General features: G+C 30.3%; 5 protein-coding genes across 5 annotated transcripts in view; 4 read left to right on the top strand and 1 right to left on the bottom strand.

Annotated features, from left to right (window-relative positions):
- The window catches only part of Lmpt (Limpet), a gene marked incomplete at its 5' end in the record, with an annotated part of 767,445 nt that overhangs the window by 631,909 nt on the left and 109,471 nt on the right, over window positions 1-26,065 (bottom strand).
- LOC106682999 (adult-specific cuticular protein ACP-20-like) lies at window positions 659-1,443 on the top strand. The gene is made up of 3 exons (XM_014424196.2): window positions 659-739; window positions 819-908; window positions 1,001-1,443. The coding sequence occupies exons 1-3, from the start codon at window positions 659-661 to the stop codon at window positions 1,370-1,372; spliced, it is 543 nt and encodes a 180-aa protein (XP_014279682.1). The 3' UTR covers window positions 1,373-1,443.
- On the top strand, window positions 5,484-6,323 carry LOC106683001 (adult-specific cuticular protein ACP-20-like). Its single transcript, XM_014424197.2, has 3 exons — window positions 5,484-5,623; window positions 5,703-5,792; window positions 5,885-6,323. Exons 1-3 carry the CDS (start codon window positions 5,543-5,545, stop codon window positions 6,254-6,256), a joined length of 543 nt encoding a protein of 180 aa, XP_014279683.2. The 5' UTR covers window positions 5,484-5,542; the 3' UTR covers window positions 6,257-6,323.
- Window positions 12,673-13,455, top strand: LOC106683002 (adult-specific cuticular protein ACP-20-like). Its single transcript, XM_014424198.2, has 3 exons — window positions 12,673-12,753; window positions 12,836-12,925; window positions 12,999-13,455. Exons 1-3 carry the CDS (start codon window positions 12,673-12,675, stop codon window positions 13,377-13,379), a joined length of 552 nt encoding a protein of 183 aa, XP_014279684.1. The 3' UTR covers window positions 13,380-13,455.
- Window positions 21,314-22,824, top strand: LOC106683028 (cuticle protein 19-like). Its single transcript, XM_014424232.2, has 3 exons — window positions 21,314-21,400; window positions 21,489-21,569; window positions 22,455-22,824. The coding sequence occupies exons 1-3, from the start codon at window positions 21,392-21,394 to the stop codon at window positions 22,746-22,748; spliced, it is 384 nt and encodes a 127-aa protein (XP_014279718.1). The 5' UTR covers window positions 21,314-21,391; the 3' UTR covers window positions 22,749-22,824.

Below are 26,065 nucleotides of genomic sequence, written 5' to 3' on the forward strand. Positions count from 1 at the left end.
TAATATTTATTTATAGATATTTAAAATAGTTAACCATCCTTTATTGTTAGCAGTAATAAACAATGTACATTTTTGATTAAAATTAGTAGTTTTGTTTGATCATTTAACACTAATGAGGTTAAATAACTGAGATAAGGTAAACTCTGTGGCGTACTGGCGATAACCACTTACTGACCACACCCATCGATTATCAAATATCCGCTCTCAATCGACTCCGCTCTCCAAAAAAGTAAAAATTTACACAGCTTGTTTTCATCTATCAAATATAAATATAAAAGAAAAAAATATTTAATTATCTTTCATATAAGACCTGAATACAATGAAATCAATTTTCAGAAGGTGTATTCTAATGCAATAAAATTGCTCTCGAACAGCAATGGCAATGCTAATCGGAGTGATCATGACCACTAGAACAATAGCAAACTGCACTATGATTAATTTATCATATCTATCAAATTAAATGTTTTCGAGACCATATTATAACCAGGTAAGACCATTATAAATACGTTAAAAGGAAATCATGTAAACTGCCAAAAAGTGGCTATAAAGAGCAGATTTGCACAAAAATAAATTTTAAAAATTTATCCATTGACAAAAATAAAGTTTGAAAGATCTCAATTCAGAAGAAGCCGAGGGTGGGACAGGGTGTGAAGAAACGATGCTCGCCTGGTATATAAGGCAAGAGGAGAAGGGAAGAAGCAAGTCGAAGCAGTCCACTCAACCGATCAACATGTACAAGGTATCAGCATACACATGTACAATACATCAATATCTCACAAAACATAACTTAGTACTAACGAACTATATTTTATTTGCAGGTAGCCCTTTTCGCCTGTTTGATGGGAGTAGCCCTGGCCCAGTACGGTAACGACTACGGCCATAAGGAGGAGCACTACGTTGACTACTATGTAATTAATATTTTCTTTAAAACTTATAATTAAACAATACACCATATTCATTATCACGGATCAAAGTACCTAATACTATGTTATTATTTCAGGCTCCACCTCACTACAAGTTCGATTACAGCGTCAATGACCCACACACCTACGACATCAAGAAGCAGGAAGAGACCAGGGAAGGAGACGTCGTCAAGGGCTACTACTCCCTCTACGAACCCGACGGTACCGAGAGAATCGTCCACTACACCGCCGACAAGAAGAACGGTTTCAACGCCGTCGTAGAGAGGAAAGGACACGCTGTCCACCCACAGAACTACGGACACTCCTCTGAAGCTTACTACGGACATTCTTCTGGAGGATACTCTGGTTCTTCCGGTGGATACTCAGGATCTTCCGGTGGATACTCAGGCTCTTCCTCTGGTTACAAAGGTGGCCTTGCCTCCTCTTCTTCTTCTTACGGTCACTACTAATTTGCAAGTCAAGTGTGTGTAAATATTTTTTTTATACTTTTATAATAAATTTTTTTTTCATAAAATAAAATGATTATTTTGTGAACTGTATTCCCTGTTATAAGTTAATAATAGCATATATACTATACATTGGAAAAAAAACAATGTGTTTTCTAAATTAAGATCAGTGGTACGAACATGTCAAGAAACTTTGTAGCGTACTTGCGTCACTTATTCAATTTACCATGTACACGAAATATACGGTTTCCAAGAAAGCAGTAACCAACACACCCTATTTTTATTCATCACATATACTGATGAAAAAAAATAATACAGTAAAATAATTATTGTTTGCGTTCATTTAAGAGCTGAATACAGCAAAATGTTTTCTATAGATGTATTTGAATGTAAAAAAATTTCTCTGTCGCAGCAAAGGAAATGATAATCGAAATGCTTCTGATAAGTAGAACAATACAAAAACGTTGCAGTATGATTAATTCATCATGTATATAAAAAAAAAAGTTTCTCAAGGCCCTACGCCTGTGAAAAAATGAATAGTAATTCTTGGAGACAATTTCATATAAGCTTGGTATTTCGGGTGAACCGAAAACCTAAAGGGGCCCTCCCTCCTGGGCAAGCAATAATTCTTTTTCTTCATTCTTCTTCAGTGAAAAATGAGCGAGTAAAGACGAGTGCCTTTTCGGCCACCCCTACACCCTCTGTAAATTACCTTATAGATTCTCTTCATGTTAATTTAAGCTTTATTTTCTTTACAGTTTATTTTCAACAAAGTCCACTAACAACACTCAACCAGCCACTCAAAAGTAAAGCAAGGGTTTAAACGCCTTGAGTTTAAGGCGCGCTTCATACACTTGGAGATAATCATGTCCTCTTAGCTGTTTGAAATAGGCTACGAAGTGCCCACTTTGCACAAATGACTTACTTACGGACTGAGGATTCTTACTTCAAGCATTACGGTGTCAAAGCAGATACAGAATTTCTGACGTGATCAATACACAATGTCGTATGCAAATTAAAACTCAGCATAGCACCCAAAAAGTAAATTAAGCATTATTTTACTAACCGTTTCGTAAAAAAAAAAAAAAAAAATGTTTATTCAGATTTCTTCTCTTATTTTCTTTGTTGTTAGGGACACTAACTATCTAAAATATAATCATTAATCAAGGGATTAAAGTTGTGATCTGCATTTTTATCAATTTTCATTTAAGTCCAGAAATACAATTATAAAGTGCAAAACTGTTGAAAGATAAAATAACAGCCTCAAAATCTCAATATTTTGGTGATTTTTTTAAAAATAATTTTCACCGGTTTTTATTAAACTTGCCTCTTAAATTTTCGGTATATAAAATAAAGCAGATTCCTGAGAAAACCAGGATAAAAATTATGAAGCAAAAGAAAATTGTATACACAATAATTATATATATTTTTTGTAAATCACGTAGCGGTTATTTCTCAAAATAAAAGGTTAGTGTTAAAATAATTTTACCTAACCTAAGTGGGATAAAATATTTTTTAGGAAGAAGAGAAGTTGATGTTAGCTTTTTCCAACCTCAAAGAACCTTAAGTAAATAACTTTAACACAACCTATCCGAAGTTCAGAATAGGTTGATTTAGCTAAACTGAAATTAAGGTAACAAATCAGACCTTTGTAGAAAAAATTAGAACAGGAAAATATAAAGTGAAAGGTTTCAGAAGTTCTTCTTTAGTTGAAACTACTTTTTCTTTTTAGTAAAGGTATACAATCTCAAAGCTACTTATTAGGGTTGGAAGAACGGAAATTCAGTTTTCCAACAGTACTATAGTAACAATGGATTCGGAAAAATCGTTAGGCGTTATGAATTATTTTCGTAAACGCAGGAATTATACCCTAGAAATCAAGTCTAAAATTTGAAATTTCTTATTTTTGATGTACCGTAAAATGGGGTGTCTATAGTATAGTTGAGGTAACGATGTCACTACGTCATTTTTCAAGTCCAAATTTGAAACGTCCTGGTGGAATTAAAAAGGATGCCAGACAAGTGTTGGATGTTTCACGAAGTCGCTTAAAGATTGACCAAGCGTTACCAACAGCTAGATTTGCAGCTCTTCGTATTTATTTGAATGTTCGGAAAACCGAACCTTTGTATGCTTTTTTTTTCTTCGTAACTTACGTACAATAACACATTTGACAGAATTTTTCAAAGTTCTGTTGCCTAGTTCTTGTTGGTTGAGGAGTATCCTTATGAATATTTTAAGCCATTGTAAATAACATTATTTCGAAGAATATATCTATTGTAGATTGCAGAAAATGTTATTCCATCATTTTACATTAATTAAATACTAAAACATGCGCGTTTTATGGACAGGGAGAAGCTCTGTACGATTTTACCTTCAGAGTATATATAGTACAAACTCGTTGATCCAAACTGACCGTGTTGTCATTCTTTTTACCGGACAGTAATATAATGAAATGCCTCACGTCTACAAGAAAATGTTAGGAGGACGTTTCTACAGAAATTATATCAAACAAAAGGAATATTCAAAAGAAGAAGCTATTCAAGTAAGGCTAAAAAAAAAAAACGATTAAATTTGAACTTGGAGATGTTAACATCTCCTCTGAGATGCTCCTAAGGATGTTGAAATCTTCTCTGAGATGTTCCTGGGGTGGACCGACATTTTTTTGTTGTCTCTGTTTATTTTCGATAACAAATCCGACAATCGACAATTGAACAAGAGAAAAAAACAAAAATTCTCGGAGTTTGAGGTGTTATATTTCAAGACACATATAAAACAAAAATCGAATAAAAACAAAAAGGTCTGTCTACTGTCCATGATATGTTCTGTGTCATATGTCACGATGATCATCAGAGCCGGACATTACTATCCTAGAATCTTTTAATATTCCTTATTGAATTTAGTATAATGATTCCCAATTACTTAACACTTACTCATTGTTTTCTTATTTGCTATAATAATAAATGTTTAACTTAAATTATAAACCATTGCATCATTTTCAACGTTTTAAGCATTATTATACATACAATTATCAAGATTTGTATTTATTGCCATCCAAAATGATATGTCATTTTCGGGTGTTTAAAATAAAGGAAAAATAAAATTTAGATAATTTGACTTCACAGTCTTCTTTAATCATACCACACGTCAATATTCAATTGGTTACTAAACAAAGTTAAGACCTTGGAATCTATCGCGATAATACAAGCAAAAACATCAATTTCTCAAATAATAAAATGGATTTGCTTGAAGAAATTAACATATATTAATGAGGTGTAGATAGTTGACCGTAGATTAATGATTAGAGAAGTTTGTCGGAGGGTGCGGTCAGTAAAGAATAACAGGGGTTATGGTGTAGAAGCTACCTTCTACACAATAACCCCTGATGAAGACCTAAAACTCAGGTCGAAACGTGGCATAAAAAAAATAAAAATGGTTGTGTTTAATTATGTTGTTCTTTACTGACCGCACCCCCCGACAAACTTCTCCTATAATTAACATATATCAAAATTAAAAGTAAATTTCTAAAATATTTATTTCATATCGTTTTCCTCTAATGACTCTTTTGAGAGTAATTCAGAACAATAATACCACTCTGAATTTAACCCCTTGTTTAGATTTAAACCACTCAATGAATATTTTTAAAAAATTAATAATTTTTATCTGATTTAAATTTCTTTAAACTAAAAATTATTATTTTTTTATTTTATTTTATTTATTTGTTGATATTTACAACTGTATAAAAAAAATACAACCAGTAAATTTGATCATAATGACATATGAGATGATACAGGATGTAGACAAACTACCCAGTAGTAGAACTCTAAAACAGTTTACAATATAAGGTCACGAGGCCATCTTCTTTTCAGGCGCCTTGGAGAATTACCAAGAATGGAAGAGGAAGCAAGGTTAGAAACGAGTGGGTTTGGGTGGTTAGGGAAGGAATAATATCGGGTTCGTAAAAATTATTTAAAATTCAAAAGTACAAATAAGAACAGAAATGACTATTTCATACACATGATTTCAACCAATTGGCGAATGTATTTCCAAAAAAAAAAATTAAAATAGGTTATAACTTGCATAAACCAAATTTTTAATAAAATTATCGATTAAAAAAACAGGTTTGAAGAGCTCAGTGTAGAAGAAACCGAGGGTGGGACTGGGTGTGAAGAAACGATGCTCGCCTGGTATATAAGGCAAGAGGAGAAGGGAAGAGGCAAGTCGAAGCAGTCCACTCAACCAATCAACATGTACAAGGTGCGAGCATACACGTGTACAATATATGGATATCTCACTATATATAACTAATTACTAACCAACTATATTTTTATTGCAGGTAGCTCTTTTCGCCTGTTTGATGGGAGTAGCCGTGGCCCAGTACGGTAACGACTACGGCCATAAGGAGGAACACTACGTTGACTACTATGTAAGTTATATTTCTTTTACAAATTATAATTAAACAATACACCATATTCATTATCATAGATCAAGGTATCTAATACTATCTTAATATTTCAGGCACCACCACACTACAAATTCGATTACAGCGTCAATGACCCACACACCCACGACATCAAGAAGCAAGAAGAGACCAGGGAAGGAGACGTCGTCAAGGGCTACTACTCTCTCTACGAACCTGATGGTACCGAGAGGATCGTCCACTACACCGCCGACAAGAAGAACGGTTTCAACGCCGTCGTAGAGAGGAAAGGACACGCTGTCCACCCACAGAACTACGGACACTCCTCTGAAGCTTACTACGGACATTCTTCTGGAGGATACTCTGGTTCTTCCGGTGGATACTCAGGATCTTCCGGTGGATACTCAGGCTCTTCCTCTGGTTACAAAGGTGGCCTTGCCTCCTCTTCTTCTTCTTATGGTCATTACTAATTTGCAAGTCAAATGTGTGTAAATATTTTTTTATATTTTTATAATAAATTATTATCATAAAAAAAAAACAATTATTTCGTGAACTATATCTCCTGTAACAAGTTTTTAAAATACTATCACGAATAATCTATAGCTGGAACATATGAATACGCCAAATAGATTAAAATTTGTCCAGAGATAAAATCGATGTAGGACCAGCTAGATACCAACCATCCCACACTATCCCTTTCTCATCAATTGATGGTTCAATGGATCATCTCAAAACAAAAATTTGACTACAGACGGATTGACATACACAGGACCAATATGTTTATCGAAGTACAGAACTTATCATGCTATTCAATGTTTTCTATTCTGAAGACGAACAATTGTTTCTTTTATCTTCAGTTTAAATACAAAGCTTCCCTGACTTTGGCATTGAGGAAGCAATGAGAAAATAAAATATAGGTAAATAAGTAAAATTCCTTTAGTAAAAAAATAATAACTTTGATATATTTATATTGATATTGACAGATGATTTTTATCGTTAGTATTATCGAATGTTCATCAGAAAAATGTTTTTGAAATAATAGAAAAAACAATATATAAATATACATCGAAAATAAATAAATTAGCAATTACAGAAATGAAAATAATGTGACCTTTTATTTAGTGTGAATAATTTAGCATGTTTAATGTTGATAAAAATTGTAATAAAATCTACTATAAAAGATTAATAAAAAATAGCTAAAACACTTCCAAAACTTTTAAATAGTTAAATCGACACTTTTATAATTTTAATTTCAATATTTCTTAATTTACGGCTTTTTCAACAAACATTTTCACTTAACAAAAATTAGTAGACGATTCTCATGTGCTCTTATTTATTTTTTTTTCTAAATTTCAATTCAATTATTGTATGCAATAGCAGAACGGCCTCGTGGGCCTTACTTACATGGTTATTATAGCAGTTTCATTTTTTTTTTTTTTTTTTTTTTTTTTTTTTTTTTTAAACAAAAGACACCTTTAACTATTTACAACGCTATAAATATTGAACAATTCTGAATAAAATCGAGGAATTATAATATATATAATAAAATGAAATCAAATGATGAAAATAATAATTATTAAGAAGTGGGAAAAAAAGAAAAGAAAAATAACAACAAAATCAGTGACATTCGTAGATTAAAAAAAAACTTCTAATGGGGAAATATATTTGGGAAAAAGACAAAGGGAATTTAATTATAATTTAACATAAATATTGGACTTATGAGAGGATGTCCTTCAGTCATAGGGATGAGGAAATTCCCTAGTTGTAAGTTACTGCCCCTAACTGGGAGTGGAATTCATGAACCGTTTTTTTATGTAGTCTATTGATTCCAATTGTAGTTCCTGACGCAATTGGCTATTTCTTACTAATCAAGGTGCATTCACTGAGATTCTTAGATCTTATTTTGGAATAATCGTATTTTTTTTCCCTTTCGTAAAGGATACTGCTCCCCGTACTTCACAGCTTTTCTTTAATTTATTAACAGTTAAAGTTTATTGATATTTTATTGTACTGACGTTTTATTTACAATATACTTTCTGTTTATTAGATTCACAAGTAAGTTTTCTAAAAACATATTTTGATTATTTCAATGATTAGGTGATAGCACACTATCGAAAACCTACACTAAACTGTGGGAAAATAATACGCACAATGACATGTATTGTGATTAATTTTAACAGAACAATTTTTAAAACTGTTTTATATTTTTATAACACTACCAAAATCCAACTTTCTTATATATTTTTTCTGCATTCAAGGTTAACTTATTTATTCCCTATAAAGAAAATTATTAAAAAACCTATCTAAATCTGGGTTTGACGATTTTTTGTGGGAACTACTGACAAAGAGCTCTGTTTAATCTTTAATATTTTTTGTTTTCCATTTTCTTAAGCTTTCAACATTTGTTATATTTTTGTGTAAATTCTTACTCGTTCAATATTATGAATTACCTTTTTCTAGTATTATTTTTAATCTTCTCAAATTCTAGCAATACTATTTAGTTCACAGTCTTTTTCATCTTTTTTTGCTTTGATGAAAGCCTGAAGGTTTTTCTCTCGTAAATATGTAGAAAGAGAAGAAAATATAGTGCAAAGTAAATAAAGGAATGCACTGTATATTTTCGATTTTAATTGTTTTTATTTCTTTTTTGTTTGTTATATTTTCACAAAGTGGCATTCGCTAGTTTCACCCGTTTCGGAACAACGGACGGACAGAGAGTAATGTTTAATCTATAATATTTTTTGTTTTAAATTTTATTATATTATCAATATTTGTGTAAATTCTTACTCGTTCAATATTATAAATTACCTTTTTATAGTATTATTTCTTATCTTCTTGTTATACTATTTAGTTCACAATATTTTTCATCTCGTTTTTATCTTTGATGAAGGCCTGAATTTTAAATCGAAATATCGACTCAAATTAAATAATTTTCACTTCAAGTCTCCAAATGTCAAACATATTAATTTAAAAAACTTTTTATTTTATTTTATTTTTTTTAAGATACTCTACATAGGAACAAAACTGCTAATTGAATAAAAAGATGTTAACAGCAGTGTTTGGAAATCACATTTCAAGATTTGCAAATTTGTCCGTAGTTTCGGAATATATATAAGGAATATATATGGGAACATTAGGTAATTATTAATATATATTAATTTTATTAAAATTATATTAAATATCACTAGCCTAATCTTAGTTAGATAGTTTATACCCCATCCTAATGAAACCATAACTCTATCAATCAAAACAAACTAACGAACCTAAAAAGATATTAAACGAGATCATAATTCATGCCGTAAGTGGTCGACCTAGTAACGCCAACCAGTTCCATACAACACTGCTCAGACCGCAGGATACATTACCACCATTAGACCGCTTTAAGAAAGAGGGGAAAAAACTGGTGAACGAGATTCGGAGAACTCGTTTTGCCACAGTAGAATGTGAATTTGGAAACATTAGTGCATGGTCAGATGAATATTCTAGACTTATCTCGAACATTCGTAAATGAATTATATTTCCACGGGATATATCGGTTGGCAAATAACTCCTTTTAGCTTATGATTTCGTTTTTCATGTTAACTATTAATTAATATAAATTAGTTCTAGAATCGATTACTGGTATACGACGAACTACAGAGTCCGTAGCTTTAAGTGCATTTTAAAAGAAGTTATATAAGCTAAGAAACAGTACTATAAAATAAGTTAATTAAATTAGGATTAAAATTAAACAGTAAATTTTTTACAACAGTAAACTGCTCACTATTTAATAGTATTAAGAGTTGGAATTATCGTATATTATCATTCATCTCTCTATTATTTACTGATTCTACATTATGGCAACGTATAAAATAATTTCAAATATATATTGAGAAGATGTAAAAAAAATTATAATTGGTTCTAAAATTTTTGGATTGATGAAAAGAAACCAATGATTTCATAAAATGGTAGAAAAACCTATCCCACAAATCTTAAACCCAAATCAGTAGAAACCTCTAATGCAGAATATATTTTCCCAAAACTAATTTCCTGTAAATCCCCAAAGAAAGTTATACCTTTCAGACTTCTAATCAAAGATGTCAAATACCATATATATACCAGCAATAATAAGCTATTTCCACTCTTATGGAAAAATTGCACTATAATCCTTTTTCCAAACCTTCCAACTGCATGAAACCTTTCGAGGTCTTAAGTAAAAAAAATATTCGAGTACTGACAATGGGTAGATTTTTTTTATCCCTGAACAGGTCATTTCCGACATACAGAGAGATATTTTCACAGGTAACCAACCTATTTAGGGCCGTTTGTAGTTGAGGAAGTTAAGCGGCTGCCTTGTGACTGCAGCGGCACCGGTTCGGATCAGTTGTGGGGTGTCGACTTTTATTTCCGTGGTGGACCGAGGTCCCCACCATGTCGGAAAGGACCAGACTTCTAATTCATTATAACAAAAAAAATTCTAACCAGAGTGACAGTTTGAAGATTTCATTCCACCACTATATAAAATCAACTACTCTGCTAAAGTTACAAATGGCCTCGAGTTGGTTCCATTTTCTACTCAGTGTTTCTGCATTCAAAACGTTTTCACCCAGCCTAGAATGGTACGTTTGACCAAGACATTTTCTGTAGTCTTGTTTATTCCAACAACAAGTAAAAATACAAATTTGTTCACATTTGTATGTAAATAATAGTTCCAGTATTTAAGTTCTTTATCAGACTTTATTCGACTCTAGTTATCTTTATTTGTTCCGTTTGTTAATTTTTATCTCATTTGGGTTATTTATTTATAATTTCTGTAAAAATATTGTGAATTGATTCCTTAATCATTATTGCTACTGTCCTTAATCGGGGAAAAAAATCAATATTTTGGAATACAAACATTTAGTCTTCAGTTAAAAAACAAAACAAATAACTGTCATAAAAACATTTTGGGACTTTAATTAATTATTACGAGTAATGCATTGTAATTCATCATTATTTTGAAAGAAATAATAATAAACAAAAAATGGCAAGACAATTAATCATTAAACTTCTCCTTATATAAAATTTAACTTTTTTCTCCTTTAGTTGAAACTAATATCAGATATGAAAGTTTTACCACCAACTTCAGTTTAAAGAGTTTCATAGAGCAGAAACGATTTCAATACCGATTTTTTTGTTTAAAATTTACAAATAAATTTTGCACATTGGTAAATTTCAATAAATAAATAAAATAATAAAGAATAGGTTTCTATATAAACTAAAAATAGTTAGATTAAATCTAGTAAATAACAATACCTATTTAAATATGTTTAGAATATCAGGCACTTTCTAGAAACTAGTAAGATCAGCTACACTATTTAGATTATGAAGTAGGCACCACCCACACTAACGAGAGGTAGACAGTAGACCAGACAATATTTTCTTCCTTTCACTTGGGTTTCCAAAATTGGTCTTTCAAAAAAAAAAAATATATATATATATATATATATAAATTCGAGTAAGTTTTCATGTCTTGAGAAATTGATTTCCATAATAAATAAAAATAAATAACAATACATTTTAAAAAGTTTTATTCATTTAGCTTTTAATTATTTTAAAAAAATATGTAAAACATTTACAAATAATGGATGATATAAATAGCAATAGAACTGTCACACAGGATGAAGAGGTAGGGACATAAGGAACAAGCGTAACTAGGAAAAATATTTATTACACATATTTTGACTCAAATCACTTGTATGAATTCACTTTTAGAAATATAATAAAGTTGATATATATAGGAAAGTGACGTGGATTATATGAAATAGCTTTGTATCTTGCCCTTATCTTGTTTTTTTTATCATAAAACACCTTACTTTATCATATATTAAGCTAAATATAAATAGATACTACATTTATGGTCCATAATTACCTTAAAAAATGTTTTGATTTTTCCTATTAACTGAAAATATGGCATTCAAACATTATTTTTTGCAACATAATACCACCAAAATATATTATCAGCGTATGTGCCTTTACTGATGTTAGCCCCAAATAATCTGTAATACATCTACAACTTCTATTAGCGATAAATGATGTATTAAAATGAGAGTGGTTTAATTATCATTTTAAACAATTTACAGTTCCAAGTCCATAAAGGGATAAATTCTAAAAATAAAAAAAAGAAACAAGTTGGTACTTCTATAGTGTGCCGTTTTTTTACCTCCTGAGTATTTATCAACCTCAAAAAATTGTATAATTACAAAAAATCCTATTTAATTTAATCTCATTTTTAATGGTTTACATCAATACCAAAATAAAATTAGACATTTCGGTCACTTTAAATCAAACCTCATGTCAATATTCAATTGGCATGTGAAGTTGAGACTATTTTACTATGATCATATTTTTTGCAATAAAAAGATTAATCTACTCATACCACCCTGTCTGTGTGACTTTGTCTCTTCCCTAGCCGTAGCAAAGCCTTTTTGCTCTCTAGGCGAGTTTGAAAAATCTGCACCCTCTGACATCGTGGGGTCTTAACACTTTTTTAGGATTTCTGTAAAATTACTTATTGTCTTTATATATTAACAATAATATTATCAAAGAAAAGCTCAATTTTTAAAAGGGTTAATTATAAAAATGAAAATGGTTTCATGGTTCATTTTGCGTCCTCGTTGTACCTGCAACCTTGGTGGGGGCACATCTCGCCCTGTACTCATAAAATTAATGCAAATAATTTGAACACAATTTAAAATATGGTGTCAGTTTTACTTTTTTTTTTTGTATCACATCAAAATTAAATGCACACTTGAATGAGATAAAGCAAATAAGATAATTTGGTAAAGGATACTTTAGGAGGGAAACTTAATACATTTCTATATCAACTACTTTAAGATGAAGTGGTGGGACGAGTTATGAAGAAACGATGCTCGCTGAGTATATAAGGAGAGAAGAGAAGGGAAGAGGCAAGTTGAAGCAGTCCCGTCAACTAAGCAACATGTACAAGGTACAAGCTTTTCTATGTATGCCCCACATATGATGCATCACCGTAAATATCTATAAACTTACAGAAAATATTTCTATCGTAGGTAGTTCTCTTCGCCTGTTTAGTGGGAGTAGCTCTGGCCCAGTACGGTCACAACTACGGACACCAGGAAGAACATTACGTTGACTACTATGTGAGTTTGAAACAATTAGTTTTTTTTTTTTTAATTTTGTGTAGTGATGATTCTAAATTCGAGATTTCCTTAGGCCCCACCACACTACAAGTTTGACTACAGCGTACATGACCCACATACCCACGACATCAAGAAGCAAGAAGAAACCAGGGAAGGAGACGTCGTCAAGGGCTACTACTCCCTCTACGAACCGGACGGTACCGAGAGGATTGTCCACTACACCGCTGACAAGAAGAACGGTTTCAACGCCGTCGTAGAGAGGAAAGGACACGCTGTCCACCCACAAAACTACGGACACTCCTCTGAAGCTTACTACGGACATTCTTCTGGAGGATACTCGGGTTCGTCTGGAGGATACTCTGGATCTTCCGGTGGATATTCTGGTTCTTCAGGTTACTCTGGCTACAGCGGTGGGTCAGCTTCCTCTTCATCATCTTACCTCAGTCATTACTAATTTATAATTTAAAGCGTGTATATAGTCGTTTTATACTTTTTTTAAAATAATAAATTATAAAAAAACAATAAAAAAGTATTTTATTAATTAAAAATTCTACTATCCTTTCATAGCATAAGAAAAACAACATAGTTGATAACATTATTTACTGATTATTAAATAGTCAGAATGAAGTACGGATTTCTTGATGAAATGTCTTTTTGATAATAATGCTTTAATTAATTTTATAATTAATATATATATATATATATATGTATGTATGTATTTATAAATATTCAGAAAATGAAACATAGATTAATCTTTTTTTATGTTTTAGCAAGCCATTAGACAGTTGTTTCACATAAATTTAATAAAACGAGAGCCAAAATTTAATAAATCTAATTATATTATATTAAAAGATTGATATAAATAAATGTGATCCTAAAATATGGTCATTTCAAGTAACCCTAGAAAATTTCAAGGAACAGAGCACATAAGAATAGTGTTTTCAAAATTTACATTTTCTTATTTTTTCAAACAAGAAACCAAAAATGAAATCAAAAAATCTTGATAAGTATTTTTCGAATTATTTAATACACTAACAGAGAAACAAATATATTTTATTCTGATATTTATTTGAAAATTATTATACATTAAAATTATATAAATATACTACCATGTAACTAATATAAAATCGGATAGTTTTCCAATGAGTTGACAAGGCCCAACATTTTCAAATTATAAAACAACTACTATAAATAATTCAATCAAATTCAAATAATATGAGTTAAAAATAATGAAACGTTCAAAATAAACCACACAATTTTTTTTTTTTTTTTATTTAATTTTCTGATTTTTTTCTCAAATTGCATCCATAAATAGAATCGTAAATGTGCAATATAAAACTAAATTTTATAACTCACTATGGTTTATTTCTTTAAACTGACATAAGGAGCAAAGATATATTGAAAAAATATGTAAGTGCAAATAAGAGGAAACAAAATCGATTATAAGCGTTACTAATCTAAGCAGGGTGATAGAAAGTGATGAGGAAGACTAAAGTTATACTATAATATAGTATAATACCAGCCCAATTTGATTTAAAGAGAATTTTCCAATAACTTTAAATGATGTAATTAATGGGAGATGCAAGTACTGAAGAAAAGTTAAACACTATTAAGAAATGTCTAAGACATCTAGTAAACTGAAAAGACGTATATAACAAAAATCTGACAACTATATGGTCTTATGAATCACTAAGATACCGCACATGCAGAGTAGGATATTAAAATAGATTTTTAGAATCAGCTCTATATTTTTTAGCTTATTCTAATGTGTATATGTTTAAAATTAAGGATGAAGTTACGATAGGTCAGGTACTGTGATAAGTCTCATTCAAATGTAGTTGATGGTTTGATGGATGTACCTAAGGAAAATAAATTATTAAAGCATGACAATTTTAATAATGACCTAAAATAAGACAGAAGATAAATAAATATTGAGAGAGAGAGGTTTAATCGGCCACCCCCTATTTCAACAGTAATTTATGCAATAGATTTTCGTTTCAGTTAATTATGTTTCATTTATTATTATTTTATACAGTGCATTACAATGAAACCAGCGATTCAAAAGTGAAGGAGTGCCTGGCATTAGGTTGAAGGAGCACTTCATTCATATATCGTTGATAGCGAGAAAGGATTCAGCTTTGAATATCATGCTAAAACAACCGATATGAACGGAGTAGTAAAGATTACCTCAATCTTTCAGTAAAGTACGAGACAATTTTGGAAAACGACAGGTGAAAGGAGGTGACAGTATGACGGTTGTGGTGACAGTATTGATACTTAAATCAATATAAAAGGAAGTGATAGCCGTGCGGGTTAAGGCTTAAGTCCCAGAGCACCCGGAACGTTGTGGGTTCCATTCTTGCCTGGAGCAGTTAATATTTATTTCTCCCGAGAAATTAGTCCTGAAACTCCCACCTTGGTTAGCACGCGGCGGAAATTCCAAGGTAGCCGCCAGGGTTGGAAAAAATATCACTAGGCCCACTTGCTACACTGTTTCCCACCAACAGTAACCAATACCAATACCATTAAATCAATATAAATTAGTAAATATAAAGTAATTTGTTTTAATTTATAAAATTAGTTAATAATATCTAGTGTATTTGTTTAAACTTAGAATCAGTCACCTGAGGTCTATAATATATAACTATCGATTATCAGGAGGAAAATGCAAAAATAATTACTATGGTTTAGGTATATTTAGATTTTTTTCACTTTTATCTTTTATTCTAAATGCAAGGGTGGATTTTATTCCTCCATTAGGAATACTAAGAATTGTTTATTTCTTTTCGGAACAAGTAATTTAGATTTTATATATATCACTTAGCTATAAGATTAAAATTTTTTGACACGACAATACTACAGTTTTTTTACTAAACAGAAAATTAGAAATCACTAACAGTATGCGTAATTTTCGAGATATCGATCAAGTGCATTCAAATAATTTAATGTAAAATAAATTTCAATTTCCTTTTCCTATGCTTGCTCTACAGCTGAATATTTTGGAAATGTTCGGGTCAAAGTCATTTTAACTGGCTATACAATTTATATCGATGGTCAACTTCAGAGATTTTATAATAGGGGATGATAACCCTTGCGGGGTACGTTGAAAATGCATAACTGTGGGGCCGCATATAAAATTATATATTCCAATATAAGATTTAGACCTAATATAAGATAACTCTTTTTTTGGAGTGAAAAATTATAATAAGTTATTATTATTTAGTTAATGAGTTGCAAATCTAAAACCATAAATAAAATATTGATTTTAAAATAATTTCATAAAAATAGTTCCAATAATTCCAAGGCGTTTGCCATAGGCTGCACTTGACTGCACTAACTTAACTGCACTTACATCACCAACACCTTATAATATAATATAATAATTATATTATAATGCAACAAGGCAATCAAAGGGAAAAGACGAAGTAAAGTATACACAATACATGTCTTCTATTATATATGTATGAAGTAATACTTCAACACGAAAACGAAACACGAAATATGAAAAAAATAAAATAAAAATCAAAGTTGACTTTTCTAATAATTTTAACAGTTATTTTTATCACGAATAATTTATTTTTTAAATACATTCATCAAAATTATTAGTTTTTTCTAACTTTTGCGCTGAAAAAATAAATGTATTTCGTAAAAGTGTGACAAATCTCTTGGGCTTTTTTATAAAGACCTATTAGAAATCTGAAAAGTTAAAAGTAAATTCTCAAACAAAGGTAGGACTAAATTATGTGTTGTTATGGAATAATGTGATATACAATATAAATTACTATACTAAAAACCTAATAGAATTATTAATATTAACATCATTTTAATATTTTAGTCCAAAAAAATAAATAAAAGGGCATCTACTCCATATATTTCAATGCCCTGTCTGAATAATCTTTCAAGTTCTCGGACTGGTTTGGAATTGAAACCGGTAATGCGAGTGTGTGATATTGTGAGTCACATTTTTCATTCTATTCGTTGTCCCACGAGAATAGTGCCTCCTCTAAATATAGAACTGATATAGTTCATAAATCTCGAGACAAATGACTAATACACAACAAGCTCACAGAAAACCCCGAGGGTGTTTATAAGTACTACAATAAAAAAAACAGATCTGAAGCTTCTACTAATTATAGTTGTACTTGTGAATACCGGCTGTATTAAGGATTGCGAATCTTACTTAATTTGTTGAATGAGACAAATTATTCACATTAATTTCCACAGATAATATTTTACTTCAATATGTATATGTATATTCAATATGTAATATCTTGAATTAAGATACCTGGCAAACAAAAAAAATCTTGATCTCATTAAACAATTTCATAAGAAATTAAAAAAAATCACATGCATCATTCAAGAAATTTATTAAAAGATTATTGAAGTCAGTAACAAAACTATTGTTGTGACGATATCGTTGCTTTTTCTGATACTGGTAGTTATTTTTGATAACAAAATAAATTTCTTTTTTTTTAATTAATCAATTACAAATAATTTTTTTTTTAGATTTATCACTAAGAAAAGTAGCGATATGTTATTATAATGATGCGTCGATTAAGTAGTTTAAAAATATTATTGTTAATTTTGTCGGTATCGGAGAAAGCAAAAATAAGTCATATATGTTGTGTATAAATTCTGTAAAAATAAATCTGTATAACTACAACCAATGAAGGATCAGGGGTGCAAGGGGTAATTGTTAGGAAGTATTGCACATAGACCAACGATTGTTTAAGGAAGTGATTTGGTCAGAATCACGCTCGAATTTTTCCCACTTTGTGAGGCTGAGTGGACACGGAGGGCCCCTGAACCCACAGGGTTGACACATGGCTAAAGTAGCTTAATAAATGATTACCTGCCACAGTGAGATTCGAACTTGGGTCCTTGGAGTTAGTAGTAGCATGCCTTACCCCGCTCTCATGTATTAATACTAGATACCACATAATTTTTATCTTGAAAATTTCTAAAAATTTCAATTAAAAAATTAATTAACTAAAATTAAAAAATTCAAATGGGTCAACAAGTGAAAATAAATATAATGTATAATTAAAGATTTTTTAAATGCAAGTTTAATGATTTGCATATGTTTATATTATTTATAGGAATTTATACTTTTTTTTCTTTTCTAGATATTCATTTCATTCTAAACAGGAGAAAATGGTAACTAGAAAAACCGATTTCGTTTATACGTAAGCGTATACCTAATCCAAAATGATTCAAACAATTCCAATTTATAAAATAAGTTTTATTGATTTATGAACACTCTAGCCTGTCACAATTTAGCAATGTATATATGAAATCTATAAAACGATTAGAATTGTGATGATATTTTTTGGATAGTGGCGGCTGAGTTGAATAATTAATAAAAGTTTATTTAATCAGGAACAAATTTTATTAAAAAAAAGTACATTTGCCTGCCAACTAGAACCGTTGTGAAGCCTACTAATAGTATGTCAGGTTAATACACAAGGCGCTTGGGGTAGGCAAACCGTTCATAACATACAACTCGGTCATAATTTTTTAATGTAGATTTTTAATTTGCCTCCCTCCAAAAAAAAATAAATAAATAAATTTTAGAGAAGTGGATATATTTACTGTTAATAAAACATTCCTCATTTACTTAAATTTAAAACAATTTTTTTAACTGAAAAGTATTAATTTTACACATTATTTTTAGATGTAAATTTAAAACCATCTCTAAACTAAATTAATCAATTATAACGAAATGCAGAGGGTCCATAATGAGAAAGATTAAACGTCAAGCCTTAGGACGATTTGTTGAAGGATTCGAAGATGAACTATGACGTGAGACCGTGATTAAAGGAAAAAAAAATAAAACAATTGGGGACTTTTTTTGTATTTAGTAACTTTTTCTTTCATTTTTGTTTAACTTTTTCATATATTTAACAATACATTTCGTAAAATTCCCTTACTTTTTGATAAGTTTGACGATTTTTCTAGGATAATGAAATTCCTTCTAAATAGGCGTTTGTTTTGTTGTATAGATTAAGAAAAATATGATAACAGATATTGGTATATCTATAAATGTAATATGTTATAAAATAAAATAATATTATATCATAAGATATAATATAGATTATTTATCATCAGCTGATAACGAAAACCTAAGAAGAAATAATGCAAGTTAGAAAATTTTAATATCATATAGAAAATTATGGGAATTTTGTAATCATACTACTATTATGTACGACTGACTATTAATAATTAAATATTCACATGTCAAAATAGCAAAAGTCACACATGACTAACTATCCTACAATGCAATAGATTTAATTAAAACTTTATGGTTGTTGATCTCCGATGTTTATGCAATAATGAATAATAACAGAATTATGTATGGATGGAATATAGAAGCTATTTTTTGTTGTTATTTATTGTCCTTGAGGTCGCTTTTCAGCGATTATTTAGAATCTTCTGAAGATGCTCTGACTAAAAATCAACATTTAGAGAAATCACGTAACAATGTCATTCCAACAGTACCATCAAAAAAGGAAACTATTCGTTTATTTAATTTATTTCTTGATTCAGTAAGGATGTAAGCCTAAACCAACTACATAAATAAAACTATAGCAAACTTATTAATAACTAATGGCAATTTACTCACTAATAATTATTGATGATTTTATAATGGTTTCAATAATGAAGCAAAAAGCTTGGCTTCTTACTCACTCATAAGTGGTAATCATAATGATTACGATAAAAATGGAATTAAGAGCATAATAGAAAAAGGGCCTCTATTTTATGCAAAGAATACTAAAATTAAACTAAAACTCGAAGGGAGATATTACATAGTATAGAGGATTCTATATTTCCTTAGTCTGTTCATAGGCAGTACAAGCCGCTAGGGTATTTTTTTCGAAAGACATCGAGTGTTACTTAAGAAAATTTTATAACATTAACTCATAGTTTGCCAATTTGTAGAATTGTTCCTGAACGAAATATAGTCATAATGTCTAAAACTATTAATATTGCACCGCATTACCACATTAATTGCATACTGATCATAAAAAGTAAACTGTAAACAAAAAACTGATGGTGAACTTTCAAATTAAACTGAATAAATATCTATGATGAATACGAACAGGAATAGAAAAAGGTAAAAATTAAAAACAAATATTATTCACAATAATTTTCGAAACGAATTGCAGCCAAGAGTATATTAAATTAAGGGATTTAATTTAAAGCAAAGATAGACCTTAAAATATTTTCAAATGCCCTCAAATATATTACATTTTTTTTTTTTGAGTAGTAATAGAACAAGGCAATGGTTAAAATCTTAGTTGTGATTATGGAAAGACATTTTCCATAAAATAAGGGAATATACCGAGAAGGAAATTATAACAAAATAAATAAGATGCTAAAAATGTCATTGATAAATACCACATCGAGTTTGCGAAATAGTAAAAAGTAGTTCTATAAATGTTATAAGTACGTGGATAAAAAAAGGCATTTAAATCAATCCAATTTTTGATTAATTTAATGAAGACTATATATAACTACAAGTCTAAATTGCTGAGTCTGCTAAATATAATTAGCGGGAATAAAAACTGATAGCTATTTCAAAATGTAAAAAAAACAAAAAAAAAAATTTTTTATTTGGAGTTCTATATCTTTGAAACTGCCAACAACACAAGAAAAGCTAATTGAGCATCACTTAAAGTAGAGTAAATTGGCTAAAATATGAGCCCTATTGGAGCTTTTACACTAGTAGTTACGGAGGTAGTATTTTAAAAAACAATATTTCATGAAATATATACTGAAAAATTATTAAATATCTCCAATAATATTTATGTTAAATCTCTCTATCCTATATAATCTATTCATGTATTTTTTCAAAATTTTAATTGTTTTACTTTTAGCTAGCGAATCATTATCTCTGGAACCATGAGGTATACTAGATTTCTATTAACACTCTAATTAAACCTAGTTTAAAGTGCTATAAAGTAATTTATGAGGTTTATCTTCATAGGAGAAGTGGTTTTCAAGATATCTGGCAAAATAATGTATTAGATTTTAAAGTTTCAAGTATATGGATCTCCAAATGAAAAATTATATTTTTTAGCATTTTGAAATGGCCTTTATTTTTTATTCCACCTAACTCTACTTGGCAGGCTCATCAATTTTGACTAGTATTTTAAATCAAAAGAGTAATCAAAATTTGGGATGAAATAACTGAATTTTTTTCTCCTCTTAGGTTCTAGTACAATTGGAAAAATATATAAAAATTGTGAACTAAAAGTATTTAAAAAAAAATTTACCACTAGTAAATTTCATAATAGCCACAATAAATTTCCGAAACTAGTTTAGATATTGCATTTGTCGTAAGAATACAAGACAATAACAAGGACGTAGAGGGGAAAGGTGGGGGTGGATCATAAGCTTGACTATAAAAGACAGACACTCTATGAATGCTCTACATCAAGTCGTACATTTTCCTCGGCTAGCAACATGTTCAAGGTTTGTCAGCGCTTGGATATTTATATAGTGTAATACAGTTATTTATATTAAAAAAAAAAAAACATTCATATTACTGTTTCATTTGCAGATCATTGTAGCACTTTGCTTGATTGGTGCCGCTATGGCCCAGTACGGAGGTCACCACGAAGAACACTACGTCGATTACTACGTAAGACTTATTAGAATTTTCTCATTTAAAATAGTACAGATATATTTTAACTAACAAAAAGCTTCAGGTTCCAGGACAATAGGCTTAGTTAAGGGATTTGTTCCCTTTTAAAGTTCAAATCAAACATTGAACGTAAAACTATATTGAATTTATATCGTTAAGGATAAATATGTGAACTAAGCAACTTTTTTCGATGTCTCAAAAAATTTCAAATTTATATCTATCCCCTTTACACCTCCACGCATCAATTGATATTATTATTTCTATATATTTCACATATATACATATTATATTATACTTCATGAAAGGAATTGAATTACATTTATTTTGAGCAATGTTTGAAAATGATTTTTGGCAGTGTCCTCATTCTTTGATCGGAATTTCCATTATATTGTTCTTATCAACGTTTCCAGAACAAATTACCTTATATAATCCATATCTAGCCAACATATAATACATTATTACAAATTTATTTGATATCATGAGCAGCTTAGAAAGATATCGGGTACCTTAAATGTTACAAGCTCATTTTTAGTTTTATGAAATAAATAATGACTGTAATAAAACAAGGCGAATGGTTGAAATCTAAGTTGTGATTAGGACAGAATGTAAAAAGTACATAAGCTAGGAATTATGAATTATGGGAAGACATTTTCCAGAAAATAAAGGAATATGCAGAAATATCGAGAGAGAAAAATAAAGAAATTATAAAAAAACAAGTAAGATGCTAATCATAAATTACGTAAATTAAAAAATTGAATTGATACATACCTTATCGAGTTTGCGAAATATTAAATATAGTAATAAAAAATAAACACTAGTTCGTTATTAAAAAAAAGCAATAATAATCAGAAATACATATTTAAATCGTAATTATCCTTTTAGGCTCCACCACACTATAAATTTGACTACAGTGTCCATGATCCACACACGCACGACGTAAAAAAGCAAGAAGAGACCAGGGAAGGAGATGTCGTCAAGGGCTACTACTCCCTCTACGAACCCGACGGTACCGAGAGGATCGTCCACTACACCGCCGACAAGAAGAACGGTTTCAACGCAGTCGTAGAGAGGAAAGGACACGCGGTCCACCCCCAGCATTACGGACACTCCTCTGAAGCTTATTACGGACACGGACACTCAGGAGGTGCAAGTTCTTCCTCAGGTTACCATCATTAATAATGGTTTAATGGTAGAATGTACATAGTAAACAAATTTTTATACTTTTTATAAAAAAATAAATAATTGAAACATATCAATTTTTATTTTTTTGTTTTCTACCTAAAATAAAAAGGGAGAAACTGTCCTAACCGCCAAATTTTGCATTAAAAAATCATGGATTCCCAGAAAGAATTAAATTATGAAACGATTTCGTTGATGACGGTTTTCTTATTTTCACATTTTTTCATACAAATTTTCAAAAACCATAAAGAATATTTGGCAATTTACGCCTGCAGGACTCATATCAAATAAGTACGCAAAATAAATTCGTAATTAATTCTGCAAAGCTATAAAAACTGGTAAAAATAGTACTCTTTTCGTAGGTGACTAGTAAGTCGTTTGGAATATTTAACTAGATTAAAATATACACAAAAAGTCGTTAATAAGTAAGACAAATTAATTTGTAATTTTCGTTGTTTGGTACTGATACTGGTATTTGGTGGGGGAACAAGTCCGGCAAGTAGGCCTAGTAGCCCTTTTTGTCAACCTCAGTTGCCGCCTCGTACTAAGCACGTTCGTAGTGTCAAGGTTCAGTCTTCGGGACCGCCGAAAAATGAACATTAACTGCACCACATGGGAATCGAACCTACAACGTTCCGAACCAAGCGTTCTGGGACCTGCGCCCCAACCAGCACGGCCTCGTTCCTCGTTGTTGTTTTATTTTAAGAAGATAAATTGATTTAATAATAAAAAAATAATAAAAATTCTTAATATTGCTCATTATAAAATAAATATTGTTGCTATAATTACTTGGCAGTTTTAGTGAAATGAGCTTTGTTTGTATCCCAGAGTAAGAAACACAGGAAGGAAGCAGGGAAAGCAAACAAATACATAAATTCCTATCCAAATTCATGAAAGAAGTAATGTTTTTTCATAGTTTGTAGTACGATAATGGGTAAGATTAAATAGTAGGAGGTAAATAGTAATAAGTCATGGAAATCATATGAATGATGAAAAAGATTGTTTATTGTTTCATCCAAGGAACTTCAACTTACTTATGTCCTTTATTTCTTCAATATCTTTTCTAGAGGAAGCAACTTCGCTAAAATTTGAGCGATCTGAGGCATAAAATGCTGCCAAATATATATGAGGTATAGGAGTGGATGAGAGAGGCTAAATACCCTCTAATTATTATTATGTTTTGAGTTCTTTTTGATATGTTAACGTCACCGTACATCAACTAATACTCATTATTCATAAATGTACCTGTAAATCAATGTTTTACCATTGCATTTTAAGTGAACTTTTATGTAGTTCAATGTAAGGAATTTTCTATTTCTTTACTCACAGAAAGCGGGGTCACTTTTTTCAAAAATTGTAATCGCTATATATATGTAATATTGTCCTCTCAATATTATAAAAGTCTTTGGGTGCTTGGCAACATCTCCAGTGGTACGGGGACCCACAACACCGGGACGACAAGGAACAGAAAGTGATCAACACCTGTCAGCTCAAAGAGACTTTTTACAGCGGAATAATGGGTACAAGATGTTAAAGGGACAAAATACATTGAACTAGGTATCTGCCTTGTCGGCCGGCAGGTTAATTATAGTTTATCTTTGTGACTTATTCTTCGTGAGTGTTGCTAGTGGTAGCCATCGAGGAAATAGCTTTCAATTGGGTGACGCCCCGACATCCCTCTCTGACAAAGTGGAAGGGAGAGTTATTTGGCATCAGAAGAACGAGATAGACCGAGTTTAAGGAAGGACTTAGGACTTGGAACTGGTAGCGGTAGGAGGATGGACTTCGACCAGAGGAAGTCAGAAAGTCATAGAGGTCAGAGAAAGATGGATTAGTTTGAAATGGAACACCACCTCATTACACTCCACGACATGCATTACTCAAATCACCAGTCATTACTTTTTATAGCAAACCATTTATCAGGATCATTTTATAATTTAATTTAACCATATCATTTTATCGCAATCACGTACTAAATGTAAACATATATTTTTATATTACTACACTATTATATTGCCCAATACCATCCCTTAAGATATTATCTATTTTATAACTATAAAAATATATAATTGATAAACTGGTAAACACGAAAGCCCTTTGGAAAGGAATACCAATAATAATAGTTTTTTAGGACTCAAATAATTTTAGTTAATAAATATACATATTTCGATAATTGCCTAGAGTAATTATCATGCCATCCCAATGAACAACAGGTGATACATAGCATTATTAGTAACTGTTTTAAAGTAATTTTATGTTTTTGGAAAAAAATAATAATAATAAAATGGACAAAATCACCATTTGTGAATTTACATTAAAAATATTATTTTTTAATTAGCTCAAAATATTTAAATTATATAGTTTAACAACATAATTTCCATTATCAATCAAAATAATTAAATTTAAATTAACTTGTTTTATCATATAAATATTTAAGCTCTTCTATAAGTAGGAAAAAAAATGTATATTGAATTCGGTAAGGAATAAGTTTGAAAAAAAGTCAGGTGTTGCAGTGTTTTGCATCCCAACACGTACCATCGTTTTAGCGGAGGAGTAGCAGCGTGTACCGAGACTTTGAAGTGGAAAATGATGGGCACTTTCCGATGACCAATACTAGGAGCAATAAAAAAGTTGCAGCTTCCATTGCATGGCGTCAAAGTTTTGATAAAACATGTCTGCAGTGTACGTTTGGACATCATTGGCGACTAAAGCTGGTTGCTGTCAACTACAATATTCTAAGTCTCCTAACTCATAATCATCACAGCAAAACTTCAAAAACCGACGCTGCGTAAGTACTCATTAATGGATCTCTGAACCCAAACGCCATCCATATCACGAGCAGTTTGTGCAGCGTTGCATTCTAGATCCTAATGTTCAATATTATGAAAATTACACTGTGACTTTTTTTTCAAAAGCGTTAAGACAACTGAATGATATGTTTTTTTTAAATTATATTTGTAGGATTAACTTATAAGGTTCTAATTTCTTTTAGCAATTGATTTTAAATAAGTAGATAGGCAGACAACTGCATTATTCTTTTATCAACCAAATATTCTGTCTTTGAAATTGCTTTTGGTTGATGTTGGTTTGTTTTATATATATTTTTAAATAAAAATTTAATTCGGGCCAATATACTATTAGTAGAATACTGTAATTAGGCATTGAAACTAAGAGAAAAATATTGCAAAAACTACAGATGAAAAAGAAATAAAAAATATATAACTAATCAATTATTATAATTAACAATTATATTAGAAATGAAAATCTTGCTAAAGGTAGAAACATAAATAAAAAAATTGTTATGTTTATATTAT

Source organism: Halyomorpha halys, unplaced genomic scaffold (assembly GCF_000696795.3).
Source record: "Halyomorpha halys isolate HHAL.00 unplaced genomic scaffold, Hhal_1.1 Scaffold458.1, whole genome shotgun sequence".
NCBI classification, from domain to species: domain Eukaryota; kingdom Metazoa; phylum Arthropoda; class Insecta; order Hemiptera; family Pentatomidae; genus Halyomorpha; species Halyomorpha halys.